The 20428-nt window shown below is 40.3% G+C and overlaps 1 protein-coding gene across 1 annotated transcript in view; it reads left to right on the plus strand.

Annotated features, from left to right (window-relative positions):
• The window catches only part of LOC120448986 (ecdysone-induced protein 74EF), a 62231-nt gene that overhangs the window by 2624 nt on the left and 39179 nt on the right, over positions 1 to 20428 (plus strand). The window contains exons 2-5 of the mRNA XM_044006044.1: positions 13307 to 14025; positions 18008 to 18625; positions 19286 to 19570; positions 19769 to 20255. Coding sequence (XP_043861979.1) covers positions 18539 to 18625; positions 19286 to 19570; positions 19769 to 20255 — 859 coding nt within the window. The 5' untranslated portion in view covers positions 13307 to 14025; positions 18008 to 18538. The remainder of the gene's footprint in view (positions 1 to 13306; positions 14026 to 18007; positions 18626 to 19285; positions 19571 to 19768; positions 20256 to 20428) is intronic.

Genomic DNA, 20428 nt, shown 5'->3' on the forward strand with positions numbered 1-20428 from the left:
GTCTCATCAAGTCCTTGAAAATTGGAAAGCAAGCATTTGAAAAACATGCCTGCAAATTCATTTAATTATCCAAATGCACTAACTCCTATCCTTATGCATATTTACACTTAAAGCCAAAAATCACCTAACAATAACATCTGTTTTGTGCATTTTGAAGTATATTTGCTGAGCCCCTCGAACTTCCTCATTCCCAAACCATACAAGCCATACATCAGCATGATTTACGGTGAGCTCAAAACTCGAATGGCTTCTAGAGTCATAAAATTTGGCCAAAGCTAAAGCCCCGGTAATCTGGCCAATCGGCTAAGCTGTGAATGGCATTCCGTGATCTTGGTGGCGTGATAAGCGGCCTACGAGGCGTATACTTGATAAAAATCGAGCAGAACAAACACAGAAGCAACCTTAGACAAATCAAAAGAAATCCACTTGATGGCCCGGCCAATTGTTGAAATATTTGTTGGGTGCTCTTGGGCAATCGCAGCCTTGTCTAAAATATGAGGGGGGTGGTGGGGTAGGCCTTCTGCTTACCAAAAAAAAAAAAAAAAAACTAGTTCTAAGAGTTATGTGAATGATATTAAAGTGACTATGAACGAGCGGACAGCAGATGCTTCGTGCCAATGAAGTTGATACCCACAAACACACATGCTTTTTAACCTCAAGTCACGTTTGGATCTTGTGGGTCTGCGACCGCGTCATTTTGTTGGTAACTACATACGTTGTTTTCTTGGCATTCTGTATGGATGTATGGCAGTATGGCAGTACGGCTGTACAAGTCTCAATGTTTTCGTTATTGTTTGCCGCTTGCGGCAAGTTCAACAAAACATCAGCCGAAAAAACCCAGCCAAAAGCACATACTGCTGGCTCAACGCTAAACTTCTGCCCCCACAACACACAATTCGGCACATTGAGGTTCAAGGCCCCCGGCCCCACAAAACGGAGTGGAGCAGAGCGGAGCATTCGGCTCCGCAAGGCCAAGTGCAAGTCCAAGTCCGACTCAGTCGTGGCTTTTCGATTAACCATATAGCCATATGCGGCGTATGATTTTCAGTTTTTAGTTTTCAGTCTTCGGTTTTCGGCTTTTGCGTTTTCAGTTTTAAGTTTTCAGTTTTAATTATGCATTTGCGCGGCTCGAGAGGCACGCAAGATAAAGAGTAGCCATGATAAACATTTACCCCAATAGGCCTGAAATGGCAAGGGCTTGGTGGATCGCGGGCACGTGCCCCAAACGGCAGTGAGCAGTGAGCAGTGAGCAGCAGAGATTAATCAAAAAGCCAGCTCACAATGAAATATGGCAAGTGCTTAAAGCAGTTTGAATGCCCTTTAACAACGGTTTTATGCAATGAATACTTTATGGGCTAAGTAAATGTGGTATAATTAACATATTAGTAATCTTTAAATAATAATGAAACTTATAACTAAATTCAAATACAATTTTCGAGCTTTGCATTTACTTCACTAAAAATTGTATTTTTGCTTTTAAACAAAATCTTTAGGAGCATTGTATTTTATTTCATAGGAACATTGGTTATACAATATTTTATTAATATTTTCTGCAGTATCATATTTCCTTCAAAAAATATTTATATTTTTATGTGCCAGGAAATGTTGCTTATTTTTATTTACTTATTTTAACGAGCAGCTTACGAAATCAATTAACGCTTTGAAATTGTGTCTTTAATATTTTGCTTAAATTGGCATTTGCAATTTAAGCTGTTTAAATGGCAGACTAAATACATCTTGATATATTACTTAACAACCGAAATTTTAATTTTAAGCCGCTTTAAGAATGTATATTTTTAAAGGGCATTCAAAAATATATCGTTTGTATTCTTGATTATTTAAAGAAGTATTATTTATAGGAGTAAGAAATACCAATTAACATTTCAGTGCCTTGGCTTTGGCAGATAAAGGCACTTTTAACCATTCTTAGCTGGCATTCGCCGCATAAAAAGCTCTGCAGTAAGGAAATCGAATTCGGCTTCAGTTCGCTTTCGTGTATCAGATTCACTTTAACTTTTCGGCAGCCGAATGGCTGATGAAGAGGCAGAGGGGGCAAACAACGTCAGAAAGGCAGAGAGACAGAAAGACAGAAAGGCAGAAAGGCAAGGCAAATGCCAGCGAGTCAAGTCGCTCACCCATACACCCATACAAGTGCCGAAAATCATGACCTTCCACAATGCCAGCAGAAAACACACAAACCACAGCAACAGTTGGGTTCAGTTCAGTTGAGTTGAGTTAAGTTGAGTTGATTTGAGTTGAATTGAGTTGAATTGAGTTGGGTTGAGTTGAGTTGATTTCGGTGGTTCGTTCTCCCTGCGCTGCGCTGCCTTACTTGTGTCGTTGCTTCTGCTTCTGCTTCGTGAGCGAGCTAGCTTTTTCCCTTCTGTTTTTTTGGCAATGCGTGAGTGAGACACACACAAACACACACACTTGCAGACGGACAGGCAAATAAGGCCAAGGTGACTCACCTTGATTAAGACCCAATCCGAATGAGTAGAAGCAGCAAGAGAAGTGCCGCCTGCCGGTAGCAACAACAATCGAAAGAGCAACGGCAACAACCACGGCGAAACCAACACGGTTTTCAATGACCTTGCCCAAAAAAAAGCTCCGAGCATAATAATTAAATAACTTGGGCCAAGCCACTGCCGCGTAGAACCGAAAATCAGGCTCGAAAACGAAATTGAAAATGCCCAAGTCATTGCCAAAAATAAGATACAAAGATACACAGAGAAAAATGAATGATTTAACTCTTAATTGTTTGAATTAATATTCCTTTATTTGGAAAATCATGTATATATTTATTCATATTTATTACTCCACATCACTTTTTGAAAATTGTTTACAAATTGATCACTTAATAATATGATTGCCTATGCCATTCTCGAAAAATGTATATTGTTCTTTGTGTATAAAAATATTGGAACCCCCAAAAATCGAGAAACAGAGAGAGACAGCGCGAGAGCAAGCGAGAGGCAGAGAGACTCCGCCAGAGGTCAACGCCAGGATCAGTGACATTGCCACCGCGTCATTCTCGACCGACGCAGAGCGTGCATTGACGCCGCGTACATTCACTTCAGCACCGAAAAAGCAAAAAAAAAAAACAAAAGAATTAAAACAAAAATGCACTCTTGGTCTGGTCCGCTCAGCCTAGTCCGTTGTCAAGAACTGAGAACAGCTGCAGCTCCAAATTGTGGCAGCAATAGCCTAGAAAAATCTAGAATCCCCAAAAATATTCTGAGGATCGTAAAAAGCAGTAGTGTCGTCGTAGTTGTAAAGTCATTCGTAGTGTTTCAGCAAGTAAAAAATATTTCCTCAGTTTTAGTTTATATGTAAATATTTTATGTCTAACCTTTTCCTTTGCCATTATTATTCATTCCTATTGTAATTGCCTAAATAATTAATTTTAAAAGTATATACATTTTAATTAAAATGTTTTATTTTAACTTTTAAGTATATATTTTATCTAAAAAAAACTAAATTGCATTTCATTATGTCTGTCTTTTCTAACAATCAAATGTTCAGATTATGGATTGCATTATATTACTTATCCGCAGCGTGGTACAAAAAACATCAAAATTAATATCCAATCTGCTTAATTAGCACAACTATTTCATTTAAATGTCCCTATATTTCCGAATTTTATTTAATTTCAAAATAAACACGAGAATCTTAATTTTTAATATTTATCTATGTAATAAAAAACACTAATTATTGAATGCCACCAGAACTTCTGGTGAGCTATCAATTGAAAAGGGCCCCACATTATGCATTTTAATTGTGCCGGCGTTCCTCGACCATATCAAGATATTCTTGAAGAGTCAAGGATCCCGCGACTATATAAAGTTGATTGTCCTTCGCCGCTGCCCTGAGCCAGCAACAACAACGACAACAACAGCTCGTGCGATTTACAGTTGCATTGGCAGTTTGAAAGCCCAGTGCCACCCGAACTGTAAACACGTGCCGCTCCGAGCGGCCAAGGCTCCGCGGTTTGAGAGCCACATTTGAGATTCTAACGCGCCTATCTCAATAGCCCCCAAATGCTCACACCATTACACACGCGCATTTAGCCTTAGTTGAGGTCTCGCCATGCAATGCAATGCACCTCGAAACGCACGCACACTTATGTGCGTGTATGTGTTGGTGTGTGTGTGTGTGAGCACACTGGCGTAATGGAAACAACTCCCGCGCTTTTTCGCGCCCGCAAGAGAGTGAGAAAGAGAGAGAGAGTGAAAGAGAGATGCTAAATTTAGTTCAATGAATTCGAATGTTTCCCTGCTCTCGCTCTCTCGCGCTTTGTTTTTGTTTTGTTGTTATTGTTGGGGCACAGTGCATTGACTACCGCAGAGAGCAAGGCACGTTACTCCACTCGGCACCACTCGGCACCACCCACCACCCCCTGTGGCCACTCCGCACTCGGTGATGATGATAATGACGTTGCCAGCGGCTGAGTTTCTGCAACTGCAACAACGACACGATGATGATGATGATGACGATGGTTATCGAAGGTCTTTCACCCGAACTCGGTCATTGGCGTACATTTGTGTGCTGCTGCTGCTTCAGCTGCTGCTGCCTTTGCTGCCTCTGCTGCCTCTGCTGCTGCGGCTGCGACGTCGCTGCCACCGATGATGTTGCTGTTGTATCTGCTGCTGGGCTTCTGCTTCTGCTTGTGCTGCCGCCGCCGCCGCTGCAACTGCAGCTCTGTCTTACTGCCGCCGCTCGCAAATCCAGAGCTTTTCAAAGTGTACATGTCGCAATTTCTTAAGAAAGTTCAATTACCCCAAACAATCAGATTTACTGTCTGTTTTTTTTGATGCATATACTCGCTGCCCGCACAGTGGGTGCTGTGCCGAATGTTGTGCTCCCTTAAGTGCTCTTAAGCAATTTGTTAGGTACATGCACGTACTAATATCAATTCATAAATTAAAAAGAAGATTATTCTTTGGTAAATAGAAATTCGTAATTAATTGCAAAGCCATGTCTAAAAACGCATAAAAACATTTCTAGCAATGGGGAATTGGCATTTAATCACATTAACCAAAAACTGTAATACTCATATGTTTTTCCATATTCATGTTGTTTTCCCATAAGTCTAAATTTTAATATTTTTATTAAAGTTTAAATTATTTTCTAAACCTTCATTAAGTTATAACGCACTATCTCAGTTATCTTGTTCAATTTTAACGGGTCAAGCCCACTGTGCAGTCGCTTGGTTCATTCGCTTCTTTCGCTGCAGTTTCGTTGCTGCAGCCGCTGCAGCTCCTCTGCCTCTGCTGCCGCCGCCTCTGTCGCAGTCGCAGTCGGCGTCGCTGGGTTGCAGTTTTCTAATGTTGCCTGGCATGTTGGGAATGGGCATGGTTGGCTTTTCAGCTTTCCAGCGCGAGGAGGAAGCGGAAGCGGGGAGGAAGCTGTTGTGTGTTGTTGGCTGGTTTTATGGTGCATCTTCAAATGTTTGGCTTGCACTCTCGCCCCGTCTCGCTCGCTCCTATAGCCGTCCCTTTCGCGTTTATTTGCGTCGCTGCATTCAATTTCAATGAGAAATGTTTTCTTCTCGTTTTCGTTTCTGTTATTTTTTTTTCTTGTCTTTTTTTATTCTTCTGCATTCGGATTCGCTTTTGTTTTTTTGGTCATGCAAAGATATATACAAAAACGTTTTCCTCTCTTTTTTTTCGCCTGCGAAATGCAGATCAGAATCGGATGCACTTTCCCTTTGGAAAGGATTTTCAGAGGGTATTATTTAAACACAATAATAACTCTCTAAATAGAAATGTTAATGAATATATACAAAACTTATCTATCTAATCCGTTTCCAATGATTTAAGTGTTTTACTAAATTGAATTCTTAGATGATTTGGTAAAGTTATGCAGTCTCTTGAGAGGGCCAATTATAATCAATCTGAAATAAATGCATTCATTTTGGTTTGATATATATATTACAATTTTTAAATGTAGTCATTTGCCGCTTCATTTAAACCTACTCACCACTTTCAATCGCTGGTTTAACCCATTCAAATTCATACTTTCATCTCCGTTTTAAAATGAATCTGCTTCCCAAAAATTTCGATATGTCTTTCCATTGAACTTTGGCCTTCGATGGTCGAACCTTTTTGGACATTTCGAATTGGCAAGCAAATTCGCCGCCTTCATCTCTCGAGGTAATCCATAATTCCCAAAAGAAAGACATTACTGCATTCGATCTGTGGCCACCCCAACCTCCTCCTCATCATTCCCAGCCTCCTCCTCCTATCGGCAGTTGCAACTTTCAAACGAGTTTAGTACTTGCACCCAGCAACGGCGATGGCCATTGCGATGCCTTTTGGCCGGGTCCAAAGGCATGGCATCTCGGCCAGCAGGCTGGGCATCCTCGCTCGGGCCAAGGAATTTGACCGACACATTTACGCTGATGGTTTGGCTTCTTTTTCGGTTTGGTTGCTGCGATTTGGTTTATTCGGGCTTATCTTCTCCGCGGGCAGCGCAATGCATTTTTCCATGTTGTGCATTTTTTCGCCGTTTTCTTAAAATAATTTTTCATGTTTTTCGTATTTTGGTCTTTTTTCGGCAACGGCGACGAAATATTTTCAATGTCTCAGCGGCCAACTTTCGATGGCTTTGTGCGCGTATCTTATTTTTATTTATTTCGTTTTTCGCTATCAGTGACAAAACTTGCTTCGACTGCATTCGCTGCACCTCTGCCGCAGCGCAGTCGGCGTCGCTGCTTGCGCCGGCAGTTTGTGCAGCGGCGAAATGCAAGTGGAGCTGCATTTCTTAATTTTATTTCACTCGCTTCACAAATCGATCAAAATCGAATATGGATCATTCTTTTGCTTATGAATTTTTTTCTTGTTTTATAAATAAATATTCCATAATAAATTGTTGATAGTTCGGATATAGTAAATATTCCTATTTATTTATATAAATAAGTACTTAAACTATTGCTGTCACCTTTTAATTTTCATAAAATTATTGTGCCTCAAAATGTCAGAGCAAATTAAGCGCAAATTGATTTGAATTAGGAAATAGCTGAGTCAGAAGCCATTCCAACGTGGAATTTGGCTGGGTGTTTTTAAATCAAAAGTGAAATTCCCCATAAAAGTTACTCAATAAAACGAAATAATTCGCGATGCGCTGCATTTCTTGTGGCAGTTTCACTGCTGCTCTTGATTTTTGCGTTATATTTTCGGTTTTTTTTTGTTTTTTGGGTGCATTAAACGGCAAATTGTTTCGTGGGATCAACACAAAGTGCGTTGATCTCTCGGCTGAAAAAGTGAATGAATGCAAACGGTGACGTCGCGCCGCGACGCGACTGCGCTGCTGGCGTGGGCGTCGCTGCCTGGTTACGTTTGGCGGCGTGAAAATAGCTCGAATGTGACTAACAATTAATAAATTATTAATTGCTTTGAATCATGAGTTTTTGCGTGGGGGAAAGGGGCGGGGGTAGGGGCCTGCCATACTTTTTACTTTTTGGAGCAACTCCCTATTGCCATCTCACTCGCTCTCGCACTCTTTCACTCACTCACTCACTCTCTCACTCACTCATTTCACTCCACTCGACGCGAAAGCAAAAGCAAAACAAAATTCATCGGCCTGCGTTCGCGTATTGCCCACTCACTCCCCCCTCCCCCCATGCACTGGAAACTTTGATGGGTATCATTCCCACCCATTCCCCCAAATCATTGAACTCCAAAACAAATCATTAAAAGCTGAAAACATCGCCAAAATATCTACTATCTCAAATACAAATACAAAGTTAATGAAAATTTGTCAGCATTACTAACACAAATTTAGTTAGATAATAAATCAAATCTTTTGTTTTGTTTTCTATCATTTCATATAAGAAATTTAATTTCTCTCCTTTTGTTTTCTACCATTTCATTTACTAGCTATGCAGTTTGAAAACGCGAATTCTTAAGCACTTTTAAAACCAACAATTGACTTACAGCTTGGATATCTTTAGTTTACCTTGAAACTTCGATCACTTAACATTAGGATTACGACGGGCACTTTCTTAAATTTGTTTCTCTGCATCTGCCGCCCTCTCGCTCGCTCCCACGCCCCATCTCGCTCGCACACACGCTCCATCCCGCTCTGGTCGTGTGAACTCTGCTTTTGACCGACGAGGCAATGTTGTTCGTTGACCTTTCCCAAGTGTTGTTGCCATGAAAGGAGTGTAAGTGAGTTGTGGGCGCTGCTGCCGCTGCCTCTGCCGGCGTCGCTGCTCTCTGCCCGCTGCAGTTTACGCAGCAGCGCCTAGTTGTTGTTGTTGTTGATGTGGTTGTTGCTGCGGCCCCGCTTTTGTTTCATATTTCGGCAAAAGTTTCCTTGGTCATTAAACTCTTTAATGCAACGACCTTCCAGTGCGAGAGCGATCGAATCGACAACGAGGCGAATTTCAATTGAAGTCTGAAGCCTGAAAAGCTTTTTTGGGTTTTTGTTTTGCTCCTCCACATTTTCGCTTAATTTCTTGTTTATTTCTTTTTATTTTTGTCTTTTCTTCAGCTTGTTGCCTTTTGCGTGAAGGAGTTTATTGTTATTGACAGAAGTGTAGTACTAGTGGCGCTTTTGGCCAGGTTAGTGCCTTGAATCTGAGCAATGAACCTGCCGGCCGAGAGTGAAGGTTCCTCGTCGTTTTTGGGGCTTTTGAACGCTTTACTGAGGTCAGGGATGGGCTTAAAGCCCGAAGGACTTACTGTGCCATGTAAATGCACTGGAAAATTTGTGGCCACTGGCTGAATTTTGGGGAATCAAGATTTTTAAACGCGCATTGCTGATATGAGTATCTGTTTTTAGGGAATGTAAATTAGGTTATTTACAAATGTTTTCAGCCAATTGTGAATGCCTAGCACGTAAATGTTACTGGGAAATTCTGAAGTTCTTATTTATTTCTACACCTTTGCTTATAAAAATTCAGTTTATATTTATCAAACTTTGATCATATTAATATTACTCAAAGTAAATAAAATATTCAAACTGTGTATAATTCACATTGTTTACCTAAAATTAAGAAATATTTTTAAAGTTATTTTCGCAATTCTAAATACAACTATCATACACTTACATATGTATGATAGTTGTATTTATGTAATTAATGTGAATTAAATATTTTCAACAATCTCGAAATTTCTGAAATAAGATTTGTCTGAAAAAAACACTCTTAAAAACCCTTTCAATAAAATACAACCTCTATCAATCAAATGAAGTTAATTTTCACTTTTTATGAGTATCTCGATTTTCGTGTTTGCCCGCCAGTTTGCAGTTCCCTGCCCTTTGCAGCCAGAAATTACCTCACAAATTGCAATATGTTTCTTGTGAGTAATTTCGGACAATGAAAAGTAAAATTGCGGCTGGAGTAGAGGCAAAAACAACAACAAACACAACAACAACAGCAGCAATAACATAAACAAGCAAACTCTTTTGCGGTATTTGCACTTTTGCGTTAAACAATTTGAATGAATTAAGAGCGAGCGACGCGAAAAAGAGTGTTCAAACTTAAGAGCGAAAGCTCGCTCGCAGAGAAAATGCAACTGCAACTGATCTCACAGATTTGCAGCGTGTCCGTGTGTGTGTGTGTGTGAGTGCTTTACTGTAAATAAGTTGTTGTTGCCGCTTTTTGCATTGCATTTTGCCGGGCGCGCTTTATTTTTTCGCCTAATGCTCGTCAGTGTCCGTGTGTGTGTGCGAGAGGGAGAGCGAAAGAGAGGGAGTGTATTTGATCTTGCAGTTGTGTGCGTGCAACAGCGACTAACTTGTTTTTGTTGCCATCGCATTCGACTTTTTCAATGAGTCAATCCTTGAAATGTTGACTTCCTGATACGCATATGACTATTGAACAAGTTTGCTTTGTTAGATTTTTTTGAAGGTTGCGTATTTTATTCACAAACACACGCGCACACACACACATGCACTTCGGTGGGGCACGTTGAAATAGACATAGACACATATGTAGACATAACGACACACATTAATTTTCGTAGTAAGATATGCCCCCACTTGCTTTTGTTTCTTATTTTGGCTTCGGCTCTTGCGTTGCATTGCATTGCAGTGCTTGACTTTCCGTTCTTCCACTTTATTATTTCAATGCACTTTCTGGGGCGCAGAATAAATATAATATTTGGCACAGGCACAGAAAGCTATTGACTAATATTAACAGCCTAATTGCTTCAATTAAGTCATTGGAATATGTCATGAATATCGGGCAATTTGAACACTTGTTATAAAATAAAATAGTTAATTTTTTATATTTATTGCCTAATTGGCTAAGGTACTAGAAAAGTTGGTTTTGGTAATAAAAATAAAATATAAGAACTTAACTAGAAAAAAATAAATATTATGATATAATGTTATTAGTAGAATTGTCTGTTTACTACTTCTTATATTCCTATATTATTTCTAATGAAGTAAAGTTTCTTTATATAAAAATAACGATGTTTGAATTTAATATATATTATTTGTGTATATATTGCATTAAATGCACTTTTCCTTTGTCTTGATAGTGTTATGCCTGTTCTACAGGAACGCAATAGTTTTCGAAACGAAAACAGTGTGCATTTTCCACTGCACTTGCAGTTCTGTAGTTCTTGAGTTCTTGAGTTCTGTAGAGGCCAGCATAGAACAATGGGATCAGTGAGTGGGACAAATGTGGTAGACGACAGCTCTCGGGGACCTGACTCAACTTTTCTTCGCTGGCGCAGTCGCCATCTCCATCTCCATCCCCATCTCCATCCCCATTATCCATTATACATTATCCATTATGCATAATGGCGGTGTCTCGTGTGTCTGCTATTTCTTGATCGCACTTTTTATGGCGGTGGCAGAATAATTTTTCCATTTAACATTTTTCTGCTGCTGCTGCTGTCTGCGCTTATTTTGTTAATTTAATTAGAATTCATTTTCTGTTGTTGGCTCTTGGCTGGTTAAATTTTTGTTTCTTCTTTTCTCGTTTGCTAGCCGTCAAGAATTCGGGTATAGTTTGTATGGTAGTGACCCAAGGTCTTTAGTTTCCCATGGCTAGCCTTAAGCTTCGTGTTCTGGTGTAACAATGGAGCCATCAGCAGCAGCAGTTAACTGAAATATAACGCATACGCAGCGTGCGCCAGATGCGAATGAGTTTTCGTTCGTAACGATAATGATGATAATAATTTGGTAATTGCTCTTGAGGGCAATGCGGTCCAAGAGCCAATGTGCAATCAGTTAACACAGCTTTACGAATTAGCTGTCTCAGTGGGCCAACAGGGCGTATGCGTAATGTGGCTTTAAGGTGTGATTCTAAGGGTTTTCACGTGACTTTGCTGCTTGGAAATTTCCTTTGGCTTCATTACCAAATGAATCAAAGGTCGAGCTGCTAGTTTAATTGCTTTTCCGAGTCATCAGTCACTAAAACATATTTCTCAGCCGCTTTTGTTGGTCTTATTTCTAAGTTGCCCTGACCGATTTGGCAGATTTAGTTCCCCTCTTTTAGCAGGAGCAGTGTTTCGTCCAATGCCAATTAGTCACACATAATGAGGTGCATTAACCAATGGAGTTTCTCCTCTTTCCACCTACGTGGACCGTTCGTCTATGCCGAATTCAAACCTAACCGTACATAGATACATCGCTGCGGGGGGAAGGCGACTTGATTACTACAACATTCGTTACGCCCTTGGGCAAAGGGGGTGCTACCTGTAAACGCAACAACAAGCAGCACCCTACACCCAACAGCCAGTCGGCCATTCGTGCGGCATTAGCGACTGTCTACAGACTCAAGTCTACCGTCTTTAGTCTACCGTCTATAGTCTACCGTCTACAGTCTACAGTCTAGACCCCCAAAGCGACGACCTTAAACTTGAATCGGAATAGCAGCAGCAAGAAGGTCACCAGAAAAATACAAAAAAACAATAGCTTTTTGTGGTTACAACAGAAAAGCACAAAACTAAGGTTAAAACTTGCCCACTTGCTAAATTGTTTCTGAAGCTATGACTAATGTAATGACTTAAATTAGTCCATTGATCAGGGAAAGAGTAGAGAAAATCCCAATAAATTCATAAATTAATAAAACATCTTAAAAAAAATAGCTTTAGCTAAAACTAAAAGGAATAATAAAACATATTTATCTGTCAATTGTGGAAGATTTTATGTAAAATTATGTACAGGTCCTAAAAAGTTATGGCTTTGCAAATGTAACTACAAGCTGTACTCGTATAATGCGACCTTGAGACTGTTACTAAATAAACTAATTAAGCACGAAGCTAACGAAGTTAATGTTTTTACAATTTCCAGCTCGTCGCCAAAGCATAGAAAAACGTTAGCTTTTTTTTTCTGCCAAATCGGAAGTGTCTCCAGCTAGTTGGCAAAAGGCAAAAACGAAAAAAATACGTAAAAACGCAAAAAGAAATACGACAAATGTGTCTAAGTTTTGCGATACTGTTTTTTTGTTGTTGTTCAGCTATCCACAAGCGAGAACAACAAAAAAGGCGCTGGCAAAAACAGCGATCTTGAGCGGAGTGTTAATAATATTTTGTTCAATGAAAAGCTGTGTGGTTGTTGTTGCTGTTGTTTATAGTTTTGTTGTGGCTTTTTAAGCACGACTCGCTCATGTTCTTCACGCACACACACAAACACGCCAGTCGACACGCATTGAGAGCTGCATACAAATTATACGGCCAGAAGCTTTTGTTTTCATATTATTTTATTCGTAGCCATGACAGTGTGAGAAGGTCACCACTCACACACACACACACTTGCCTATAGGAACTGAACGCACACCACAGCAATAGCAATGCAAACAGCACACACATATTCACGCAGTAAATAGAAATGCCACCTGTCTCTGTCACTCCGCGCAGCTGTCTCTGTCCCGCACTCTCTGCAACTAACGCATTTTGCATAGCTCTACTATAGCTGTAGTCTGCTGTATATCGCGAAAGCTCCTCCATAATTTGCAGGCCCAGAGCTTTCATGTTTTTTTCAAGTGCCATTCGAATTCTATGCAGAAATGCGCGTTCGCAGGTGGGGTGTTCCAGAAATCGTACATTTATAATGACTATCTACTAAAATTATATTACGTTTTAAAAATTATAAAAAAATACAATAGAGTAACATAAAGCGCGCTGTAAATAGTAAAATTTATGATCTCTGGCAAAAAATAGTTATTGGGAACACCCGCAGCAGATTATCTTGGCCTCTGCCTTCGCGACAGTCGTCAACCGGTTTGTCAATGTCTCGCGCGTTTCTTAAACAATTTAAACTTATGCAGCGAATTTGTGTTTATTTCATATTTATTGATTGGCTTCTTCTTCCACACACCGTGTGGTTTCTTCTTCGATTCTACTTGCAGAGGCCGCACAGCAAGCCGACATAGGGCGACATTGGGAACTTCGGAAATTGGGAGCCACTTCCACGTGTGGAGTCCACTTGTCTTCGGGGCACCGCCCACCAACGCCCACCGACGCCTCCCCACGGCCGCCCCCAAATGCCCCAGCGCACCTTCAAACACCATAAATGCGTGCCAAAAGCAGCAAACTGGGAACTAATGCAAATTTGGTCAATGCCATCGATATCGATGCTAATGGCAATAAAACTCTATACATCTATCGCATTCGCTGTAAGATAAAATCAAAATCGCCCAGATAAAGTCGGCCAACTGTGAGACTGCTTCCCCGAACTCCTCCATTTACCTGTGACAAGTGCGGCGGCCAATTAATAATTGATTAAACTGAATATAAAATGCGCCCGAGTGCGCGGCCAATAAAATATAACAACAACAACATCGAGTGGCACGTCGGTCAACGTGCAACAAGTGAAGCAGCGCAGAACTGCAGAGTAACACTCTTTGATAACTTTACACTGCCTTACGGTTAATATTAATCAATAATAATTAATATTACTAGCTTACAAATTACGCGTAGTTCAATATACAAACTATACGACAAACAATCAAAATTTATATATTTACACCAACGAAACCATTTACAAGAAACCTTTACAAAGTGAAAAGCAAACCACATTCAGCAAAGTCGAGGATCCTCAGCGAGCAGCGACAAGGAAAAGCGAAAGGTGAGAATGAAAAGTTATAAATATTATAAAATTATACATATATTTATAAAGGGTTTCATACAATAACATGACTTGTAAATAACATCTATTGAAAGGCGGTTGGAATTATTTTACATCTTTTTTTTATTTTTGATTTTTGTAATATTCCACTTAACTCACTTTATGACACATTCAAATTTAGATTAAAGGGTCATGGTCTTGCTTATCCCACTTCAGAGCCATTACTAAAGTAGTTATAGTGACTACTGTTGATAAGATATTTTTTATAAAGCATCAGCCCAAATTAAATTAGAAATTAATAAACGCGGCGGCGAGTTATAAGGTAACTTTATCGCTTACCCAAAATCCAAACTCAGCGGCTTTTAAAGTAACAAAAAATTCCTTTTCCTGGGACTTTTGATATTCTGCATCCCAAATTATTCCTGCAACAAGCGTTACATCTAAAAGAAAACATATTATATTTACACATATTTAAAGATCTGAAAATATATATAGTATTAATTACTTTCTAATTCCATTTTTAATCGGGCAACACACTAGGATATTTAGATATTAATTACTAGGAGGTATTTGTAGTATAAACTATAAGCTTCGAAACCAAAATTCCAGTATGGATTGTCGATGCATTGCCTTTGCGGCCGCCTTAAGGTCACCACTCGCAGGGAGAACTGGAAAGCTTTCAACTTTCGCGAAAGAACCCCGTTGTGGAGAGCACTCGAATGGGAATGGGGAGCAAAGGGGAGCACTGTGGATTACTGGGGAGCAGTGGGTACCGCTCACTGCTCACTGCTCACAGCTCACAGCTTACTAGGCGCTGATCAGTCGGCGATCGGCGCACCCAAATGGGGAATTCTCATTGCCAGCTGGTGGAGACCGGGGAGACTAGAGACCAGAGACCAGGAAGTGAATGCGGGCTGCACAGTGTAGATTCTCGGCTAAGTACACATGCCAGCCACTTTTCTATGCAATCTGAGCAGCCGATTGCCGCGCTAATCAGAGATTGCGTATACGCACTGTGGCACTGTGATTACTCGCCAGGCTAAAGAGGCAAGGAGGCAAAGGGGCAAGGAGGCACAGTGGCATATGGAGAAGCAGGCGGTGAAGCCGCCCAACCGATATTTTGCATAAATGTTGAGCAGCTCGGACCAAATGTCTAATTATGATGGAGCCCGCGGCGAACGGCGAACAGTAAACGGCCAATGAAAAAATGGTAAAATGGTAAATGGTAAATGGTAAACTTGGCGCCAGCTGAAGTTGCAGTTGCAGCTGAAACGGAGGCCGAGAGGCTGGAGGTTTTCCATTGGCTTTTCCTTTCGCGCTTCTCGCCCAGCTCTTTCGAGTTTTCTTTCGCTTTTTCTTTGCGCCCGAACTTGCAGTTTGGCTGGAAAGTGAAATACTTGCAGTTGCTGCCGCCTGCGAGTCGCTCGTATTGAATAATGAAAAACGAGTTTTCCGCCGCGCATGCGCATCATAATGGCAACAGCCAACAGCAACAACAACAACAGCTAAGTTGTGGAAAACCCGAAGAGGGCGAAAGAAAAGCGGCGATAGGCAGAGGAAAAGAGAGAAGGAGCGAAGGAGAGAAAGAGAAAGAGAGAAATGATGATGACGCGGGTGCCAGGCGGCGCAATGTTGTAATGTCTGTGCTGCAAGTTGCTTGTGTTGCACTGCGGCAATTGATGTTGCAGCCGTTTCTATTGCTTTTACTGCTGCAGCTGCATGTTGCATGTTGCATGTGTGTGCTGCTCGTGTGCCTCACACAAGGTTGCTATTGTTGTTGTTCTTGCGACTTCTAATGCTAATATCTACATGATGTGTTGATTCTTCAAAGATGTTTCTGTTCTGACCATTATCTATTGCTTGTTTTCGTTTGCTTTTATAACCTATATAATGTCATGTAGCCGAATTAATTAGATTTTTTCTAACATCCTCGTTTTTATTTCTGTTGAATTTTTGCTGCTCTAAAAATTTTGTAATTTTTAAAGCTCCTGCTGCTTTAAGTTTGGCTTAACAGCTGAAGCTAGATTAAATTTCAATAATGTTTCGGTTACGATTAAGATTTCTTTATTTAAGTCTATGTAAATAATAACATTATTCTTCTTTTTCATATTGATACATACATATATATACATATAAATTGATATTTACTTAACAGCTGAGATAACACCGAAGATTGGTTTTTGTTATTGATAATAGTGGATACCTTATCTGCTCCCAGTTTTACGTTTTACCTAGTCGTCATTTAAGTTGTAACTTTCATGAAATTGATGTAATAACAACTTTTAAGTTATATCATTTTATTTATGTATTTGTATTTATATATTTTGAATGTAATTTTGAATGATCAATTAAAAATCAAATAATGATTATTTTTGTTGCTATAAACTTTTATGTTAATATACTTTATAGTGATATCTGTTGTAGCCTAAAATTTCGATTTCAGTTTTCTATACAAGTTTAATTATATTTATTTATCTAAATCAAGTGGCTTTACGAAAGGTCTTTAAAGTTATAAACTAATGCTTGTCTGAAGTTATTAAAATAGGGCTGCAAGTCGATTGTTACTTTTGAATATCTAGCAGATGTTGTTTTTCTCCAGTCTCCTATTTTATAATATTATTTTTTTTTCAGCTAACGCTGGCACCTAAAGCTGCAAATGTTGTTGTAGTTGTTGTTGTTGTTATTGTTGTTGTAGTGGTTGTTGTTGCTGGCGAGTGCTTTCAAGTTTGCTGCAGTTTTGTTTTTCCTATGCGCATTTTTCTCTTCGTATTCCGCCTCGTTTGCTTCGTAGTTCAATGTTAACGAACTTTTTGCGCCGTGAATGCAGATTGTTGTTGCAGTTGCAGTTGCAGTGGCTGTTGTTGTTGTTGTTGCTATTGCTGTTGCTATTGGTGTTGCTGTTGTTTTTGGACTTTCACTTGTAATGAATTTGGCGAGTGCAAAACTTGTTGTTGCCGCTCCATGTTGTTGTTGTTGTTTTGTAGTTGTTGTTGTTTGTTGGCGTTGCAGTTCAGTAACATGTTATGTAAAAAGCGTTTTTCCAGCTCTGCTTCTATTTTCGTTTTTCTCCTTATTTTCTCGCTTATTTCCACACTTTTTTTGTTGTGCGATTATTTGTATGCACTTTTATTTGTATGCAGTTTTCAGTTTTAGCTTGCCACAAAATTTGTGCTGCTGCACGTCTCTTCCCCGCCGCGCCGATGCAACTTGCCCCCATCGCCGAGTTTTCTTTCCGCTCTTGCTTTTATGTTGTAATTCGCAATTTCTAATGTTATTGAACTTTAAAGACATCACACAATCGCAAAGCCAAAACCGAAACCGAAAAAAAACTTAAGGCGCGCGGCGAAAAACTTTGATTCAGAGGAAAATTAGTTATAACCGGAAGCCACAAGGCAAAAATTGAAACAATGCAACGAGACTACTTTCTATATTTTCATCCTCTTCTCTCCTGCCGATCGCATCGCATCGCATCGAATTGGCTTTGTATACATAAATGTAAATATTTTAATGGATGCCCAATGATGCGGCATTGTTGCAATGCAGATGCAAATTCAGATGGGCCGGAATTTCCCGAGGAAAGCACGTTGCCAGTGCAATTAAGGCGCCTTGATTTCAGATAAGCTGCTGCGAAACTGAAAGAAAGGGTGTTGTGCACTTGGAAAATGTGTGATGTTATGTTAGAAATCATTTTCTGAGCTCTTTATAATAATATATTAATAATTGAATAATAAATTTATAAAAGAATGGGGAAATAAGAATGAAAGGCTCTTAGACTTCAGCTCTTTAAATTATGTTGTTATTTACCATTTATAAGCTTAATTATATGCATTAGCCTTAAAACTTAGCTTATTGATTAATGGAAGTATTAATAGTAATACTCTGAAATGGTATACATAATTGCTTTAAATACATATTCATTCATAGTCGAAATAAATTATGTCATTTATGTCTTTACTCATTGAACCTTCTTTTTCCATTTCAGACTCCAAAACCAAGCCAAAATAAAATGAAAACTAAAAATATATCTATATATATACAAGAGGACTTTGAAATCTTTACTTAGTGCGTCGAAGAACTAACAATTTTACACATCCACAAGGAACCTTTTGTCTTCACCTTTCGAGCGATCCAATAACCAGAAGCAAAAAGACTAAAGCGAAAATCTGAAAGAACCAAACCAAAACCGTCTGAAATAAAGTGCCTAAATCAACATTTTCACACAAATCTTGTGAGAAAATTGTAAAGCGAACGGACATCCAAATTTGATACCAAGTGTGATAGGTATACAAATCGATTGAAAGTTCGAGACAGACAGACAGTGTTCAAAGAGAGCAGTAAGAGCCACGACTAGTGGACGACTAGATACCCTTTCCTGGTTTGAGACGCGAGGAGTACCCTGGACCTGGGTGGCATCAAGATTGAGCAGAACTTTCGCGACTGGCAGGGGTACTCAGGAAACGGCTACACGCTGGCAGTTAACAGTATTTGCAGTGCAGGCTTTGCCCTATCAGCGATGCCCTTTATCGACGATGCACTGCTCTGGTGTCCAGATAACGATGGTCGTCTTGTTGGAGGTCTAGACTTGGGCACATGCATAGCCGTAAGTACACCTGCTGCCTGCAGAGTCCTTGCAAACTTTGTAGGGTTTATAGTGACTTGTAGCTCCATAGATAGAAAGATGGCTTATGAATTTAGTTGGAGATATTTTAACAAAGTTAGAGGAATGAGTTAGAAAGATTTCTTTTGAATTAAATCGAGATTTTTTAACAGAGATAGACGATAGATAGGATATATTTTAACAAATTAGATAGAAAAGTTAGATAGATTTCTTATGCATTTAATTGCAGATATTTCAACACCTTTGAAACTCAAATACTCACAACGATCTTCAATTAGAATACCAAATATACTTCCCAAATGCTTAGCTTTAAAAACAGCAAAAGGTTTAAATACAAGAAGAGTATCCAGGATTGGAATGATGGTGGTTTTTTGAAAGCATTGTTGCATACTTTTAGAGTAAACAATTTTACTCTTCACTTTCGCTTCTACAATTTATTATATTCAATTGAAATTAAGGTGTTCTTGTTGGAAATTTCCCTGATACAACGATTTTTTACATCTGCTTTACCTTCTATAACTAATTATATAGAAAACACATATTTCTACTACTAGCTTTGAGCCATTAGAGCAGGGTTTAAAATTTGCAATTTAGTTAAGCTTTTCTGCCAGTTATAGTAATTTGCAAATACCTATTTCCCAGGACGATTCTACGGCGAACGGAACGGAGAACCTGAACCCCTCGATCCAATCGGCTGGCAACCCAAGCAACCCGCAGCAGAGCGTCGGAGTCGGCGAGGTGCTGGGATCCGTGGAGTCCGCCGGAAGCGAACTGAATGGAGCGGCGGCCCGCAACGTGAACGTGGTGGTGGAACCGCTCTGCGGCGGCGACTCCTCCGACGAGCTCTTCCGCAGCTTCTCCGAGAGCAACTTCGAGATCGAGAGCCTGCTGTCTGATTTGGCCACCGTCGAGGTGAAAGTCGAAAATGTACATCCGCCAAGAACAGAGAAGTTTACGCCTATTAAGTCATAATGCCATATATACATTCCACATATCCATATTGCTGCATATTTAGATTTACATATTCCATATGGATTTTTCATCATTGTTTTGTTTTTCCTCCCCGTTCTCCGCTCATCTCTCCCCCCGCGTCCGCTCCTCCCGCTGCAATCAACTGCTTCCCAGGAGGAGAACAACAACAATGTCATCACCGATGATGACTTCGCCAGCGTCGCCGCCGCCGTGGTGGCCAACGATGATCTGCTAGCCAAAGAGAACGCCCAGCTGAGTGCCCAGGGCCTGGTCGATTCGGTGGCCGCCAGTCTGGCCGATTCCGGCGATGCCGCTGCTCAGCAGGCGCTCCTGACCTTCGGCTCCTCCAGCTCGGCCGCCTCGGCCATCGCAGCCGCAGCCGCTGCTCTCTGTGGCGATTTGATCAACAACAACAACAGCAGCAGTGGTAATCATGGCGGCGGTGGCGGCGGAGGAGGAGCTGGTTCCGGCGGCGGAGTAGCCGGCGATTGTGCCACCAAGCTGGAGTACGCCCTCATGGGCGGACAGCCGCTGGCGGAGGAGCCGCGCTTCGTGACCAGCGCCGCTGCCAATCCGCTGCTCGTCGAGAAGCTCATGTCCAAGTGCCTGAACATCGAGAAGCGCATGGAAAAGCTCAGCGGTAAGTCGAGAACTTTATTACTATTTTGCACTCTGAAAAACTGAAACTTAAGGGGCTCATTGAAAGAGTATTTTCGGGAAGTTATGGGATAAATATTAATATTATATATTTTAATATAATAGTAAAACTGTTCCAGAGGGCTCTTTTGTTATTCAAATAGTTCATTTAATATT

The sequence above is a fragment of the Drosophila santomea genome, chromosome 3L (assembly GCF_016746245.2).
Source record: "Drosophila santomea strain STO CAGO 1482 chromosome 3L, Prin_Dsan_1.1, whole genome shotgun sequence".
NCBI classification, from domain to species: Eukaryota; Metazoa; Arthropoda; class Insecta; order Diptera; family Drosophilidae; genus Drosophila; species Drosophila santomea.